At 48.0% G+C, this 18,864-nt stretch overlaps 1 protein-coding gene across 6 annotated transcripts in view; it reads right to left on the bottom strand.

Annotated features, from left to right (window-relative positions):
* The window catches only part of DCDC1 (doublecortin domain containing 1), a 751,262-nt gene that overhangs the window by 262,470 nt on the left and 469,928 nt on the right, over nt 1–18,864 (bottom strand). For all 6 annotated transcript variants that reach the window (XM_068260478.1, XM_068260480.1, XM_068260479.1 and 3 more), the window contains one exon: nt 1,852–1,974. In XM_068260478.1, coding sequence (XP_068116579.1) covers nt 1,852–1,974 — 123 coding nt within the window. The remainder of the gene's footprint in view (nt 1–1,851; nt 1,975–18,864) is intronic.

Genomic DNA, 18,864 nt, shown 5'->3' with positions numbered 1-18,864 from the left:
ACGGCGCACAAAAACCTGCCTAGGACAACCACAGTGTCAGAGGTGCAAGAAGGGGATGAGAAACAGTTTGTTAATGATTACCACTATTCAAACTATCTATAGAAGTGATTATTACGAGCGCAGGACCAATAGAGAGCTAATACTGCAGTTGAGGTAGGGCCCCTAGGGGCCCCTCTAGCCCAAGGGCCCTGATGCGGTCGCAACCCCTATTGCTACGGCCCTGCTCTTAGACCACAAGATAAATACAAAGAGTGAGATTCTGCCAATGAGAATCCCTCTTGTCCTCTTGTCCCTTGAAGACACTGTAGGGCATCTCTAGGAAGACAGGGAGGAAGAGAACAAGTGATAAATGGGGCTTGATGACCAAGACAGAGATTGCCAGAACCATTTCTGGTGGAGAAGGATGAGTTAGCACACACAGCGGATTTCTGAATAGCACTACAGGTGAAAAAAGTCAGAGAGAGCAGTATTGAGCATACTGTATGTAGGCAGAGGGTTAGAAAAGTTCCATACTACACGTGCTAGATTCAATTTGGCCAAGATGGTCGATAATGACCACCTCTATCAAGAACCCAGCGTGTGTACAGCAGCCCCTGATCCCTTTGCATGGTGGATTTATTTAGCTGAGCAACAGCTGAGAGCATTGTTCTCTCCATGTATACCACACGATGAGTAGAAAAGAAGGCAATACATTACATGCAATGCATTACACTCTACTCATCGTGCTGTAAGATTTTACATATGTAATTCTGCTTAAAGTGTAACTGTCGGGTATAAAATAAAATCAAACATCAATTCTTTATTTTTATCTGGTAAACAAGTAATAAGGGTGCTAACTAGGCAATCCAAAAGTTAAAAATCGCTCTCAGTTTTCTTATCTATAAAACAACATTCCCCAGTTTAGATGTATTTGGTACACATGCCGCACAAAGGAAGTTGCTGTGCATGCTGGGTTGTCCTTTTCTGCTTCTCTACTTTCCCCTCAGACTCAACTAATGCAGCCTGATTGGCTGAAGCCTCTTTCCCTCCTGCCCCCCTCCCCATACCTCTGTTCCTCTCTGATTGGCCAATATTTCTCATGCTGAGACAATGCACTTTCTATTGCAGAGCTGGGTGCCTGAAGACTGGGATGAGGGCAGGCAATAAGTCAGAGGAGAGTAAGGGAGGAAATTACATCAGGATTGGCTTCAAAATAGACACAGTTAAGATGGTCACTAAAATCAAAACATGGACACTGCAATACATATGTTATGTAAGTAGAGCAAGTATTTATCTACTTATACTGTATATATGTTTTTTTATGAGATAGTATTGCTGACAGCTCCTCTTTAAAGTGAACCTGAGATGAGGGGAAATATGCGTTGTATACATACCTGGGACTTCCTCCAGCCCCCTTGGCACAGATCACTCCCTCGTCACGGTCTAAAGCCTCCTACATCCTCCCGTAGCAGCCCCATTCTCCGCAGCCAGTCAGGCGTACTGCGCATGCGTGGCCTGGTCGGGCGTGCACGGCCAGCCACGCTGCCATTACCGGGAGCGGTGCCTGTGTAGTACTACTGCACAAGTGCAGAACGCTCCTAGCCACAGGAGTGAGACGGGGAGCGCACTTGGCCGCACTGCGCTTGCGCCGACTGGCCCTGACTGGCTGCAGAGAACAGGGCTACAAAGGAGCGATCTGCACAGAGTGGGCTGGAGGAAGCCCCAGGTATGTATAAAACTTTTATTTCCCCACATCTCAGGTTCACACTAACACAGTTTATAGCATACACCCCACTGTGTCTTATCTTACATTTTGTCAACATTGAATTTTTAACTTAGAACCAAAGGTAAAAAAAGGTTTGTGATTATTACCTGCTATTTTGTGGGAGAGAAACATCAGGGTCTACAAAGGTTTTATAGATAACTCTATTTCCTTTTTCTTCTTTGCAAATAACTTTGTCAAAGCTTATGGTCAGAATATTATCCACAGGCGCCCTGGAACAGATAAAGGTTAAATATGATCAGAACAATATACACATATTAGCAAACATATGGGAACAGTTAGAATATGAAAAGAATGACCCTCCTACACTGTATATTTGTGCATTGTGTTGCATTAAAGACAAGGCACAGTCTTTCTGGTGCAATGTGGATGCCATTCAACACAACAAAAAAAGTGTAAATAAACTGCTGAGGCGCCAGCAGGATAAAAGTGGATAAAAACTTTAAAATTTGCCGGGAGGAAGTGGTGGACTTACCTCCATAAAGCAGACACGAAAGACTGTCTGAATAGTAGTCACATTTATTAATTAGTACCCCAAAACAGTGCAACGCGTTTCGCAGGCCCAGCCCGCTTCATCAGGCAATAAAAATGGGGACAAGACTGTAGACAAGAGACAGTACATTATGCTATAGTAAATTCTGCAAATTTGCATATTAATATATTGCATATCATAAAGCATACCATATGAAATAAATAGCTTCGTGGAGATGGCATAAAAGAGTTGGGTGTGCAAGTAGACAATAGGGGGTAGAGGCTATGGTGCTCGTGATAGTAATGGGCTATGGGGTGTTATTTTACACAGATTTGCAATGAGTGGTATTGGTAATGGAAAAGGGTATGTGTCAGCAAGACAGTGAGGCGTTACACCTGCTATTGCTGAAATTCTGGTGAGTTCTTTATGTTATTTTATTTGCACACTTTACCCTGTATTTCTGGCCCCCTGTTCTCTTCTCAATGCTCTATTACCCATTACTCTTGCTGACATATACCCTTTTCCATTACCAATACCACTCATTGCAAATCTGTGTAAAATAACACCCCATAGCCCATTACTATCACGAGCACCATAGCCTCTACCCCCTATTGTCTACTTGCACACCCAACTCTTTTATGCCATCTCCACGAAGCTATTTATTTCATATGGTATGCTTTATGATATGCAATATATTAATATGCAAATTTGCAGAATTTACTATAGCATAATGTACTGTCTCTTGTCTACAGTCTTGTCCCCATTTTTATTGCCTGATGAAGCGGGCTGGGCCTGCGAAACGCGTTGCACTGTTTTGGGGTACTAATTAATAAATGTGACTACTATTCAGACAGTCTTTCGTGTCTGCTTTATGGAGGTAAGTCCACCACTTCCTCCCGGCAAATTTTAAAGTTTTTATCCACTTTTATCCTGCTGGCGCCTCTGTTCTCCTACTGCTATACCGTGTCCACCCCTGGTGGAGGGGTGATCTACCCCCTTTCGCATCTACAGAGAGCGACTTCTTATCCCTGAGTGAGGACAGGTCTAATCTCCTCACCTGCCTATACAGTGGTTGCCTGTGTGGTAACCCATGTTTGTGAGTATAATTTTCTCACGATAACCTTTACTTCATTTATGCTTAACATACTACACTATATTGGGCTCTCGGTTTCTCTACTCTTTAAATAAACTGCTGAGTTCATTAATTAGAGCAACATCCCAACAATTGCACTGGGGCCATGGAAGGTCCCCTTTGTCAAGGTAGTTCAACCGACCTGTCTATCTATCTTGACAAAGGGAACCCTGTGTGCTCCCAATGTTGGGCTGTTGCTCAACTTTATCATCAAGAAAGAAACAAAGCAGTGAATTTACCCTTTTTGTGTGTTAACTTAAAGGACCCTAAGCAGTCATTAAAAATGAAATCGTGACTATTGAACCACACATGTGTAGGACTTTCACGCTAGGCGGTGTGATGACGCGTCACCGGCCAGCGTGATGACGCGTATAGGCAAGGTGGGAAGCAGCCCTGACTACTTCAGGCTGAAGTCGTACAATAACGGAGCTGCCAGCTGGGACCGGGAGAGGAGCCAGGAGGACGCCAGGGACCTCGCGGCTTACGGTGGGCTGGAGGAAGCCCCAGGTAAGTCACAATTTGATTTTTAATGACTGCTCAAGGTCCCTTTAAACACTTCTATTGATCGCTTGAATTGGGTGGGATTTTACCTAATGTGAATTTACTTTGCTTTACCTGCGGAGGGGTAGTTGAGGCTAGCAAATCACTGGACAATTAGCAAAGCTTCTGTTAAAGCGGATCTGAACTCAGACCTTCATCCCAGCTCTAAAAGATGAGCAATTGGACCAACGAAAGAATGCAGAATCAACTCGGAAGTATTTAGCTAATCAGAGGATGCAAACAAATACTAAAAAAAAGACTCCTGAGAAATCGCAAAATGAAAATCAGATTTCTGCGGAAATACCGCATTACTGTGACTCGATAATTTTAGCCCAATCTCAGTACTCGGAATTATTGGACCAATTAGAGAATGCAGAATCAACTTGGAAGTATTTAGCCAATCAGGAAATGCAAAAAGTTACAAAAAAAAAAGTCTACTCGGAAATCCAGAGAATCAGTAATCGGCATTGATCAGAATTCCTGTGGAGTCGGAAATCGGCATTTCCAACCAACCCTACACACACGTGCCCGATGTCCTCTGGGGCTCATGCAGCTCCATCACAGTCCGGCCCAGATTATCCTCTAGGTTTGTGTATATATCAGCAGATTGTGAGCTCTTCTGAGGACAGTCGGTGACATGACTAATATACTCTATAAAGTGCTGCAGAAAATGTCAGTGCTATATGTATATATAGAATAATAATAATGGTATGACCACTTCCATATAACAAGTTCTTATCCATGACACAGCTGCATAAGGAGCAGAGACAATTGCTTGTGACCAAGTCATGTATGAGACATAATGAATAGGTAGAAAATATGTGCTACATTAATACAGTGGCTGTAGAATGCAACCTAGGCTCACATACTTTTATGTTATTGACACTTTTTGGATCCATCCATCATCTGTCATGACCACGCCCACTCACATGGGGCTCCCTACATTTATTCTGCACAGGAGCCCACTGTTGGTTTTGTCTACCTCTGCAGCTGACCGTAGCAGGAAGTAATTAGCTTACCCTTGCCATTTACTTATGAACACTAGAGATGGGCCGAACCTCCGATTTTAGGTTCGCGAACGGGGTTCGCGAACTTTCGCGTAATGTTCGGTTCGCGTTAAAGTTCGCGAACCGCAATAGACTTCAATGGGGATGCGAACTTTGAAAAAAAAAAATAATTATGCTGGCCACAAAACTGATGGAAAAGATGTTTCAAGGGGTCTAACACCTGGAGGGGGGCATGGCGGAGTGGGATACATGCCAAAAGTCCCGGGGAAAAATCTGAATTTGACGCAAAGCAGCGTTTTAAGGGCAGAAATCACATTGAATGCTAAATGACAGGCCTAAAGTGCTTTAAAACATCTTGCATGTGTATACATCAATCAGGTAGTGTAATTAAGGTACTGCTTCACACTGACACACCAAACTGTTCACTGAACACAACAGGTATGCAGTGGCGGGTTCACTGAACACAACAGGTATGCAGTGGTGGGTTCACTGAACACAACAGGTATGCAGTGGCGGGTTCACTGAACACAACAGGTATGCAGTGGCGGGTTCACTGAACAGGTATGCAGTGGCGGGTTCACTGAACAGTACAGGTATACAGTGGCGGGTTCACTGAACACAACAGGTATGCAGTGGCGGGTTCACTGAACACAACAGGTATGCAGTGGCGGGTTCACTGAACAGGTATACAGTGGCGGGTTCACTGAACAGAACAGGTATACAGTGGCGGGTTCACTGAACAGGTATACAGTGGCGGGTTCACTGAACAGAACAGGTATACAGTGGCGGGTTCACAGAACAGGTATGCAGTGGCAGGTTCACTGAACAGAACAGGTATGCAGTGGCGGGTTCACTGAACAGTACAGGTATACAGTGGCAGGTTCACTGAACACAACAGGTATGCAGTGGCGGGTTCACTGAACACAACAGGTATGCAGTGGCGGGTTCACTGAACACAACAGGCATGCAGTGGCGGGTTCACTGAACACAACAAGTATGCAGTGGCGGGTTCACTGAACACAACAGGTATGCAGTGGCGGGTTCACAGAACAGGTATGCAGTGGCGGGTTCACTGAACAGTACAGGTATACAGTGGCGGGTTCACTGAACACAACAGGTATGCAGTGGCGGGTTCACTGAACACAACAGGTATGCAGTGGCGGGTTCACTGAACACAACAGGTATGCAGTGGCGGGTTCACTGAACAGGTATGCAGTGGCGGGTTCACTGAACAGTACAGGTATACAGTGGCAGGTTCACTGAACACAACAGGTATGCAGTGGCGGGTTCACTGAACAGGTATACAGTGGCGGGTCCACTGAACAGAACAGGTATGCAGTGGCGGGTTCACTGAACACAACAGGTATGCAGTGGCAGGTTCACTGAACACAACAAGTATGCAGTGGCGGGTTCACTGAACACAACAGGTATGCAGTGGCGGGTTCACAGAACAGGTATGCAGTGGCGGGTTCACTGAACAGTACAGGTATACAGTGGCGGGTTCACTGAACACAACAGGTATGCAGTGGCGGGTTCACTGAACACAACAGGTATGCAGTGGCAGGTTCACTGAACACAACAGGTATGCAGTGGCGGGTTCACTGAACAGGTATGCAGTGGCGGGTTCACTGAACAGTACAGGTATACAGTGGCAGGTTCACTGAACACAACAGGTATGCAGTGGCGGGTTCACTGAACAGGTATACAGTGGCGGGTCCACTGAACAGAACAGGTATGCAGTGGCGGGTTCACTGAACACAACAGGTATGCAGTGGTGGGTTCACTGAACAGGTATGCAGTGGTGGGTTCACAGAACAGGTATGCAGTGGTGGGTTCACAGAACAGGTATGCAGTGGTGGGTTCACAGCACAGGTATGCAGTGGTGGGTTCACAGTACAGGTATGCAGTGGTGGGTTCACAGAACAGGTATGCAGCCAGCCAGGAACAAGTTAAGCCTAACTAATCTTTCCCTGAGAGACAGTCTGCAGCAGCTCGCCCTACTCTCACTAACGCAGGCAGCACACGAGTGACCGTAATGGCCGCCGCTGCCTGCCTTATATAAGGGGGGTGGGGCTCCAGGGGCTAGTGTAGCCTAATTGGCTACACTGGGCCTGCTGACTGTGATGTAGAGGGTCAAAGTTGACCCTCAAGGTGCATTATGGGGCGAACCGAACTTCCGCAAAGGTTTGCCAGCGGGACGCGAACGCGAACCACCGAAGTTCGCGTGGAACCGTTCGCCGGCGAACCGTTCGGCCCATCTCTAATGAACACCCCATCCCTAGTGGACCAATTCATTATCTCTGTCCTGCAAGGATAATATCGAACTTTTAATCTTTGTACTGAGGATGGAATAAAGGTGTTTTTCTGCAATCCACTGGTGCCCGGATGCTTTTCTCTTGCTGTTGATACATTGGATCTTCAATCTGGAGGCACAGTGGGTACACCGTCCCCTCAGTGGTCAACCAATATCTAGTGCCAGTCCGCCCTTTTGCTCTCTTTCTTAACATGTCCTGCAAGGTATACTGTGAGGCTGGACAATGCAGTATTAAGTTGTGTTTCTACATGAGCTAAGGTTTACTGTTCTATCAACATACCATCTGGTTGCATAAGATCTTTGACAATAACCTATCAAGACTGAACATTATCCACACTAGACCCCATACACCATCACTCCAGGATACTCCAATTGATGGTGTTCTGAAATCACTATAAATTCCATCTGAGCTACATTACTTCTCAGGACATTTCCTTTGGTCAGACTGAACTGAAGAATACTGAGATTTATCGCTGACCCCCGGTCCTCACCTCTTGATTACTCAGTGCACCCATGTTCTACACTACGGTAATTTAAATGTTCTTTGCAGTAGCTTGTTATCAGAGGCTGAAATATAGTCAAAGGCTGAAATTAAGCTGGAAGGAAATAAACCTGCACAAGTTTTTTCATGTTGTGACAACAGGTCCAATGGGTTAATCACATTCTGCAAGCTCTTTGATCTTATTTGCCCATCTGTTGACTATCTGATGGACAACCAATAAATTGAATATGTCCTCTTTGATCTATTGGGAGCTTTCATGGTCTGAGCTTAAATCTCTGTGCAAATATTAAAAGACAGTTAGATCATACAGAAACGATCGGACCCCTCCGGCAGCCTTCAATTAGTCTGAGTGCTCCAGTTTGCCATTAGGAAGCATGCACAGAGTGGCCATGATACATACATTCAGCTAGTTTTGGTCTAGAGTGACTATAGCAGCCAAAAGATATCCACCAACCACCCTACTCACCTGGATTGCAGTCGGCTGATGGTGTCTGCAGGGTCCCAGTAGACATTATAAGACAACTGTCATGTGATGTCTACAGGCATGTAGACATGCTGGTCATGTCATGTCTTGCTCAATTAGACTCCAGTAACTTCTGTTATAGTGTTCCTTGTGTTCTAGATATTTCATCTTACCAAACACACAGATTATAACAGAATTGATCACTGAAATACTACAAACATACTAACCATTACTGTACACACACTTTGATCCAATAAAGATGACCAAGCACTAAGTGATTATATGTACACTCCTCACAAGTAAAATTGCAACACCATGAAGAAATGCCCACAGCTATATGCAAATCACTACACTGGTAAAAGAGAGAGCCATATGCAAATGATTGCGGTTTTCGTATGTATTAGGCCATGTGATTCCCAGTTTCGGGTAAGACTGTATTCTGGAGCAGTGAAACCAGAATTTGTAAATGCATTTAATGCCACGTGTGTTCAGCATGTTCAAGCAGCTGGGCCAATGAATGTCATCAGGTTCTGTTTACAAATGAAAGTTGCTTCTGCCTGTGAAGGAATGACAGCAGTGAACTTGTGTGGCAGCATCCTGGGAAATGCCACATGCCAACCCATCACACCGGCCTGACATGGGACATCATGGCTTAGGGCAGTGCCATGTTTGATCACTAGACTGTTCTGGTGCATGTGGCACGTATTCTGACAGTGCACCAGTGTATCTCACAAGGTGTAATGCCTGTGGTTCGGCCTCTGGTCCAGACTGTCCCTGGCACAGTGTTCAACAAGACAATGCCCAACCGCATGTCGCACTGCAAACTCTCAACAGCGTGAATAAAATCCACATCCTATCCTGGTTGGCAGACTCACATCAGGGGGAACACACATAGAAATTGCTTGCATCAATAAACCCTGGTTTTGCAGCACCAGGATACAGTATTACCCACATGTCACCTGACCCAATATGTACAAAAACTTAAGGTGCCCATACATCTATCTACATCGACCATCCGATTCAATAATTATTATTGAATCGGATGAAAATTGGTGCCACCAAGAGCATGCCCGATTGATGCATGTATCAATCAGACATGCTGCAAGATGTCGAGTCATCGTGGTTGATTGGGTGCATGGCAGTAACAGCAAGCGATATCCAGATAAGCAACAAACGTGACAAAACTCCCAGCACTGCTTTCCTAGTGTATAAATGTACCTCCATATGTGCATTTATACATTATCTGTCCTGTGTCGCCCACCGCACGGTGCCCATCCGTCTTCAGAATCTCTCGCTCTTCCATTAGTGGTATACACGCTGCCAGTGTGGCGCATGTGTGGAGGCGTGTATACCACTAATAGAAGAGCAGGGTATTACGAAGACAGATGGGCAATGCGCGGTGGGCGACACAGGACAGATAATGTATATATGCACACATGGGGGGTACACTTATATAAGTAAGGGGGCAGCAGTAAGGTGGCGAACTCGGACAATTCCCAAGAGATTTCATGTTCAAATGGATTAGGAATTGGCCTGTGGTCTATGGGCAGTCAACAGATCTCTCTTTAACTACTTAAGGACCACCATAGTTGAAATCTACGCCCTGTTTTGATGGCTAGGGCGTAGATATCAACTCACCACCATTGCACGCATCCTCCGTTTTCGTTGCTACTGCCGATCCTGTCGCTGAATCCCTGCCGTCTCCCACTGCAGCTCACTGACTCTGCCTGTCTCTATAACGGCAGAGCTCTGTGAGCGGGTCAGGAGCCGATTTTATTGGCTCCTGGCCTTGTCTTTCAATGTAAGCAACTCCCATTGGCTTACATTGAAAGACAGGGTCAGGAGCCAATGAAAGCGGCTCCTGACCGGCTCACAATCACAGGAACTCTGCCATCATAGAGACAGCAGAGTGGGTGGCTCAGGTTCCCGACGTGCGGCAGTGACGGCAGTTGCGGCTGGTATGTGCGGCGATTCGTCGGGATGTCACAGTTTCTGTACCATCGGTCTCTGGTCCTTAAGGGGGCAGAGACTGCTGGTACTTAAGTGGTTAATTAGATTTGATCAATGAGAGATCTTTCTCTTGGTCGTATCTGCCCATCATCTCTAGATGTATAGCTACCTTTACTTATTAGCATATGACTCTCTCTTCTACTGGTACTGTGATTTGCATATGGCTTCGGGCATTTATCCATGGTGTTGCAATTTCACTTGAGAGGAGGGTAATAATTATTTTGTAACATACGTAGATAGATATATAGATAGATAGAAAGATAGATAGATAGATAGATAGATATCTGATAGAGTAAAACCTTTGATTGAGAGTAACTTGGTTTGAGAGCGCTTTGAAATACAAGCAAAACATTTTTTTTTTTCAACTAAAGTACAAGCAAAAATTTTTGGGTGAAATTTTGACGTGATATACAAGCAATGTCTTGATGTACACGCAAAACAAAAACGTATACACATCACGATTGGGTCAACTGTTCTTCCCCTTTTGACACTGCAGGATTGTACTTAAATGTACAGTACTTAAAGGGAAGGTTCAGGGACTAACTAAAAAAAATAAAAATCCATTTCCACTTACCTGGGGCTTCCTCCAGCCCGTGGCAGGCAGGAGGTGCCCTCGGCGCCGCTCCGCAGGCTCCCGGTGGTCTCCGGTGGTCTCCGGTGGCCGACCCGACCTGGCCAGGCCGGCGGCCAGGTCGGGCTTCTTCTGCGCTCCATGGTGCGTTTCACGCCGGCGCGCTGACGTCATCGGACGTCATCCGGGCTGTACTGCGCAGGCTCAGTAGTTCTGAGCCTGCGCAGTACAGCCCGGAGGACGTCCGATGATGTCATCGCGCCGGCGTGAAACGCACCATGGAGCGCAGAAGAAGCCCGACCTGGCCGCCGGCCTGGCCAGGTCGGGTCGGCCACCGGAGACCACCGGGAGCCTGCGGAGCGGCGCCGAGGGCACCTCCTGCCTGCCACGGGCTGGAGGAAGCCCCAGGTAAGTGGAAATGGATTTTTATTTTTTTTAGTTAGTCCCTGAACCTTCCCTTTAATCTGAGTGTGTACAATGTAACTTTTCCATGAAAACCTCAAAAGTAGGCAAAAGCAACTGTCACTGGATACGTTTCTTATTAAAGGAGTTCTTTCACGAAAAAAGTAGGCAGTTAAAAAATGTGACAGACAGTGGTGCTCAAATACCCCTTTTCAAAATTCGAGTTAGGTCGAATTCGAATAGTAAATTATTCGAGATCAGTCGAATATTCGAGTCGAATAATTTTTACTATTCGATTCGACCTCGGAATTCGAGCTCACTATTCGAGTCGGTATTCGAGCTCATTATTCGAGCTGACTATTCGAAATGGCCTTAAATAGCTTCCAACACTTGTTTTGAGGGTGAATGATGCAAGAAACCTCTTTTTTTCCAAGTAACAACAGCAAGTGATTATGTGGGGATGTTCCTTTAAAAAAAAAAAGTTGAAAAGAGAAGTTGTGTCCAGAAATTTGTTCAGTACTGTATATACTTCTTCTTCTTCTTCTTTATCTTCTATATCTTCTTCTTCTTCTTCTATATCTTCTTCTTCTATATCTTCTTCTTCTATATCTTCTTCTATATCTTCTTCTTTTATATTGTCTTCTTCTTCTTCTTCTTCTTCTTCTTCATCTTCTTCATCATCATCTTCTTCTTCTTCATCTTCTTTTTCTTCATCTTCTTCATCTTCTTCTTAATCTTCTTCTTCATCTTCTTCATCTTCTTCTTCATCTTCTTCATCTTCTTCATCTTCTTCTTCTTCTACATCTACTTCATCTTCAACTTCTTCATCTTCTTCTTCTTCTTCATCTTCTTCATCATCTTCATCTTCTTCATCTTCTTCATCTTCTTCATCTTCTTCTTCTTCATCATCTTCATCTTCTTCTTCATCTTCTTCTTCTTCATCATCTTCATCTTCTTCTTCTTCATCTTCTTCATCTTCTTCATCTTCATCTTCTTCATCTTCTTCTTCTTCTTCTTCTTCATCTTCTTCATCTTCTTCTTCATCTTCTTCTTCTTCTTCATCATCTTCTTCTTCTTCATCTTCTTCATCTTCATCTTCTTCATCTTCTTCATCTTCTTCTTCTTCATCATCTTCATCTTCTTCTTCATCTTCTTCTTCTTCATCATCTTCATCTTCTTCTTCTTCATCTTCTTCTTCTTCATCATCTTCATCTTCTTCTTCTTCATCTTCTTCATCTTCTTCTATATCGTCTTCTTCTTCACTTATTTCTCTTTTCAAATTTTTTTTTTTACAGAAATGCAGCTATTTTTGAGCGTAACAAATAGCTGGTGGCGCACGCATGTTGGAAGCGCCATTGTATGTGCTCCCTGGCAGTGGAAACACACAGACAGCAGGAGGTAAATTCAGCAGCAGGAGGAGGAGGATGAGTGTGTGGCAGCAGGCAGTCAATGAGGCAGGCAGCGTGACATAATAGCCCTGGTACCTAGCGGTGATACCAGGGCTGTAAATAAACACAGCAGGCAGGAGGTCCCAGACAGCGGTCGTGCAGCCCACATTGTGTCCAATACACAACTAGGACAACACAGTTTTCAACCCGGGCACCTCAGAAAAATTAAACCTTTTTTTTTTTTTTTTTATGGTTTTGTAGTTTTGGTTTTACAACCAATTACACAGATATAGCTATTTTTTGACGTAATAGCTGGTGGCAGAGTGGCAGCAGAAGGTAAATCTGTGTACCCTGGCGTTGGGAAACACAGACAGACAGACAGCAGCAGCAGCAGCAGGAGGAATGGAGGAGTAATGTGAGCAGCTATTGTTTGACGTAATAGCTGGTGGCAGAGTGGCAGCAGAAGGTAAATCTGTGTACCCTGGCGTTGGGAAACACAGACAGACAGCAGCATCAGCAGGAGGAATGGAGGAGTAGTGTGAGTGTGGCAGCAGGCAGGCAGCGTGACATAATAGCCCTGGTACCTAGCGGTGATACCAGGGCTGTAGATAAACACAGCAGGAAGGAGGTCCCAGACAGCGGTCGTGCAGCCCACATCGTGTCCAATACACAACTGGGACAACACAGTTTTCAACCCGGGCACCTCAGAAAAATTAAACCTTTTTTTTTTTTTTATGGTTTTGTAGTTTTGGTTTTACAACCAATTACACAGATATAGCTATTTTTTGACGTAATAGCTGGTGGCAGAGTGGCAGCAGAAGGTAAATCTGTGTACCCTGGCGTTGGGAAACACAGACAGACAGACAGACAGCAGCAGCAGGAGGAATGGAGGAGTAATGTGAGCAGCTATTGTTTGACGTAATAGCTGGTGGCAGAGTGGCAGCAGAAGGTAAATCTGTGTACCCTGGCGTTGGGAAACACAGACAGACAGCAGCATCAGCAGGAGGAATGGAGGAGTAGTGTGAGTGTGGCAGCAGGCAGGCAGCGTGACATAATAGCCCTGGTACCTAGCGGTGATACCAGGGCTGTAAATAAACACAGCAGGCAGGAGGTCCCAGACAGCGGTCGTGCAGCCCACATCGTGTCCAATACACAACTGGGACAACACAGTTTTCAACCCGGGCACCTCAGAAAAATTAAACCTTTTTTTTTTTTTTTATGGTTTTGTAGTTTTGGTTTTACAACCAATTACACAGATATAGCTATTTTTTGACGTAATAGCTGGTGGCAGAGTGGCAGCAGAAGGTAAATCTGTGTACCCTGGCGTTGGGAAACACAGACAGACAGACAGACAGCAGCAGCAGCAGCAGGAGGAATGGAGGAGTAATGTGAGCAGCTATTGTTTGACGTAATAGCTGGTGGCAGAGTGGCAGCAGAAGGTAAATCTGTGTACCCTGGCGTTGGGAAACACAGACAGACAGCAGCATCAGCAGGAGGAATGGAGGAGTAGTGTGAGTGTGGCAGCAGGCAGGCAGCGTGACATAATAGCCCTGGTACCTAGCGGTGATACCAGGGCTGTAAATAAACACAGCAGGCAGGAGGTCCCAGACAGCGGTCGTGCAGCCCACATCGTGTCCAATACACAACTGGGACAACACAGTTTTCAACCCGGGCACCTCAGAAAAATTAAACCTTTTTTTTTTTTTTTATGGTTTTGTAGTTTTGGTTTTACAACCAATTACACAGATATAGCTATTTTTTGACGTAATAGCTGGTGGCAGAGTGGCAGCAGAAGGTAAATCTGTGTACCCTGGCGTTGGGAAACACAGACAGACAGACAGACAGCAGCAGCAGGAGGAATGGAGGAGTAATGTGAGCAGCTATTGTTTGACGTAATAGCTGGTGGCAGAGTGGCAGCAGAAGGTAAATCTGTGTACCCTGGCGTTGGGAAACACAGACAGACAGCAGCATCAGCAGGAGGAATGGAGGAGTAGTGTGAGTGTGGCAGCAGGCAGGCAGCGTGACATAATAGCCCTGGTACCTAGCGGTGATACCAGGGCTGTAAATAAACACAGCAGGCAGGAGGTCCCAGACAGCGGTCGTGCAGCCCACATCGTGTCCAATACACAACTGGGACAACACAGTTTTCAACCCGGGCACCTCAGAAAAATTAAACCTTTTTTTTTTTTTTATGGTTTTGTAGTTTTGGTTTTACAACCAATTACACAGATATAGCTATTTTTTGACGTAATAGCTGGTGGCAGAGTGGCAGCAGAAGGTAAATCTGTGTACCCTGGCGTTGGGAAACACAGACAGACAGACAGACAGCAGCAGCAGCAGCAGGAGGAATGGAGGAGTAATGTGAGCAGCTATTGTTTGACGTAATAGCTGGTGGCAGAGTGGCAGCAGAAGGTAAATCTGTGTACCCTGGCGTTGGGAAACACAGACAGACAGCAGCATCAGCAGGAGGAATGGAGGAGTAGTGTGAGTGTGGCAGCAGGCAGGCAGCGTGACATAATAGCCCTGGTACCTAGCGGTGATACCAGGGCTGTAAATAAACACAGCAGGCAGGAGGTCCCAGACAGCGGTCGTGCAGCTCACATCGTGTCCAATACACAACTGGGACAACACAGTTTTCAACCCGGGCACCTCAGAAAAATTAAACCTTTTTTTTTTTTTTATGGTTTTGTAGTTTTGGTTTTACAACTAATTACACAGACAGATATAGCTATTGTTTGACGTAATAGCTGGTGGCAGAGTGGCAGCAGAAGGTAAATCTGTGTACCCTGGCGTTGGGAAACACAGACAGACAGCAGCATCATCAGGAGGAATGGAGGAGTAGTGTGAGTGTGGCAGCAGGCAGGCAGCGTGACATAATAGCCCTGGTACCTAGCGGTGATACCAGGCCGTAAATGAACACAACAGGAGGTCCCAGACAGCGGTCGTGCAGCCCACATCGTGTCCAATACACAACTGGGACAACACAGTTTTCAACCCGGGCACCTCAGAAAAATTAAACCTTTTTTTTTTTTTTTTATGGTTTTTTGGTTTTGTTTGTAAAACAAATTACACAGATATATAGCTATTGTTTGACGTAATAGCTGGTGGCAGAGTGGCAGCAGAAGGTAAATCTGTGTACCCTGGCAGTGGGAAACACAGACAGACAGCAGAAGGGCAGTACACAGCAGCCCACTGTAGGTGTAAAATGTGTGGCTGCAGGCGACGTAATAGTCAAAGTGAACCAGGCTGGCTTAGTGAGCAGGAGCCAGGAGGTGGTAAAGGGTGGTAAGGCACATTAACGATGGTTCTTAGCCAGTTCATGTCCCCCTCTCGCCGACAACAGGGGCCAGGAACTCGCCTTCCACCCACGCCTGGTTCATCTTGAGAAACGTCAGTCTGTCCACAGACTTGTGAGACAGACGTGAGCGTTTCTCGGTGACCACACCACCAGCTGCACTGAAGCAGCGCTCGGACAGCACGCTGGAAGGGGGGCAGGACAGCACTTCCAGGGCGTACTGTGCCAGCTCGCTCCAGATCTCCAGGCGCTTGACCCAATACTCCATGGGATCAACAGGGGCATCGGTGTCAAGCCCGCTGTAGGACCCCATGTAGTCAGCCACCATGCGGGTCAGGCGCTGGCTGTGACCGGTGGAGGATGCTGCTGCATGCACCTCCTCTCTAGTCACTGCTGCCGGAGCCTCTACAGTCCTGTAGAGCTCGTGGCTGAGAGACAGCAGGTCTGTGGGGCGCTTGCTGCTGGATGCAGGCACCTGCTGCTGCCTCTGTGCTGGCTGCTGGACAGTGGGGGTGGAAGGCTGGGGGAAGGCTTCCTCCAAGCGCTCAACAAGGGCCTGCTGCAAGCTCCTTATTTGTTGCGCTGGGTCTCCTCCTGCAGGCGGCAGGAACTGGCTCAACTTCCCCTTGAGGCGTGGGTCCAACATCATGCTGATCCAGATGTCCTCCCTCTGCTTCATCTGGATCACCCTGGGGTCTCTGCGCAGGCACGTCAGCATGTGCGCTGCCATTGGGAAGAGGCGGGCCACGTCTGCTGGCACATCGACGGCAGTGCTGCTGTCCTCATCCTCCTCCTCTGCCTCGTCAGCCTCATCCTTTCTCCACCCCCGCACCAACTCAGCTGCACTGTGCTGCTCCCCCTCATCAGCAGCAAGGTCAGGGACCTCCACCAAGTCCTCCTCCTCCTCCCCCTCAGAGGTGGACTGTGCAGCTGCTTGCCGCTCCTGCTGGTCCAAGGCTGCCGCTCCCTGTTCCAGCAAAGCATCGAGGGCCCTGTTCAGCAGACAAACCAGGGGCACCCACTCGCAGACCATAGCATGGTCCCTGCTCACCATGTTAGTGGCCTGCAGAAAGGGAGCCAGCACTAAGCACACCTGCTGCATGTGCCTCCAGTCATCATCGGGGACGATGGACGGGATGTTGCTGGTCTTGTCCCTTCTCTGAGCGGCGGAAACAGTGGCCAGGGCAAGGTACTGTTTGACAGCGCGCTTCTGTTCAACCAGACGCTCCAACATCGCCAGGGTGGAGTTCCAGCGAGTCGGAACGTCAAGGATCAGCCGATGGCGTGGCAGATCCAGCTCCTTTTGCACGTCTTCCAGGCTCGCACAGGCTGCAGCCGAGCGCCGGAAGTGACGCACAACGTTCCTTGCCGTTTCCAGCAGTTCGCCCATCCCCTGGTAGGTGCGCAAGAACTTCTGCACCACCAGGTTCAGCACGTGGGCAAGACAGGGGATGTGGGTCAGGTTTCCCCTGTCTATTGCGGCAACCAGATTGGCCCCATTGTCGGCCACCACCTCTCCGACTCTGAGGCCTCTGGGGGTCAGCCAAATCCTCTCCTGCTCCTGGAGTTTGGCCAACACATGGGTTGCCGTCAGCTTGGTCTTCCCAAGGCTGACCAAGTGCATCAGCGCTTGGCAGTGGCGGGCCTTCACGCTGCTGCTGAGGCGGGGGGTTTGGCCAGGTGTGCCGGAGGATGGCAGAGGATCGGAGGAACCTGCTGCAGTTCCCCTGACCCTGCGGGGTGGCACCACCCACTGTGTTGCTGCTGCTGCTGTGCCCGCTGCTGCTCTCCCATCCTCACCCCCTTCCACCAAGCTGACCCAGTGGACAGTGAAGGACAGGTAGCGGCCTGTCCCGAAGCGGCTGCTCCAGGAGCCCATGGTGACGTGGACCCTTTCACCAACCGCGTGCTCCAGCCCTCGCTCCACATTGGCCATCACAAAGCGGTGCAGTGCAGGAATGGCCTTGCGGGAGAAAAAGTGTCTGCTGGGGAGCTGCCAGTCTGGGGCTGCGCAAGCAAGCAGCGCACGAATGTCGCTCCCCTCCTGCACGAGCGTGTACGGCAGGAGTTGGGAGCACATGGCCCGTGCCAGCAAGCCGTTCAGCTGCCGCACGCGACGGCTGCTGGGAGGCAGAGCCCTAACCACCCCCTGGAAGGACTCGCTCAAAAGGCTCTGGCGTGGCCTTTTGCTGGCACGGGAATCAGCAGACACAGTGGAGGAGGCCACTGAGGACTGGCTGCCAGAACAGGCCTCAGTGTCGGCGGCAGGAGTTGCAGAGGGGGGAGGAGCAGTGCGTTTCCGCACTCCTGCTGGTGCTGCTGGAGGAGCAGGAGGGCGGGTGGCTGCTGTTGCTGCTGCTGCTGAAGGCTGTGCAGTGATGGGTGTGGTGCCACTGCCAGCACCAGATGCCTTCAGCCTCTGGAACTCCTGATGCTGGTGGAAATGTTTCGCAGCAAGGTGGTTGATGAGCGAGCTGGTGCAGAACTTTAAGGGGTCTGCACCTCTGCTCAACTTCCGCTGACAGTGGTTGCAAGTGGCGTACTTGCTGTACACTGTGGGCATGGTGAAAAAGCGCCAGATTGGTGACAGAAACATCCCCCTACGGCATGGAAGCGCTGCTGCCTGTCTCCCTGTGGTGGTTTGGGGGGGGGCTTGGGGGGCTTGGGTGCGGCTGGTGGTGGTACTGGCAGATGCTGCTGCTGCTGCTGCTGAGCCTGAGACACCAGCAGGCTGTGGGACCTGCCTACTGCTGCTGCCAATGCTTGCAATGATGCGCCTCCTTGCAAGGCCCACAAGAGCATCCTCCTCCTCCTCCTCAGAGCTGCTGAGGACGACATCCCCTGGAGGTGGTGGCACCCAGTCTCTGTCTGTCACCGGGTCATCAACATCCTCCCCCTCCTGAAACATGTCCTGCTGGGATGAGGACCCCCCAAACTCCTCTCCTGATGCATGGATGGGCTGCTTGACTGTCGCCACAGTCTTGCTGTCCAATCCCTCATCCCCCA

This window comes from Hyperolius riggenbachi, chromosome 11, assembly GCF_040937935.1.
Source record: "Hyperolius riggenbachi isolate aHypRig1 chromosome 11, aHypRig1.pri, whole genome shotgun sequence".
In the NCBI taxonomy this organism is placed as follows: domain Eukaryota; kingdom Metazoa; phylum Chordata; class Amphibia; order Anura; family Hyperoliidae; genus Hyperolius; species Hyperolius riggenbachi.
This window is presented reverse-complemented; position numbering and strand designations above follow the sequence as displayed.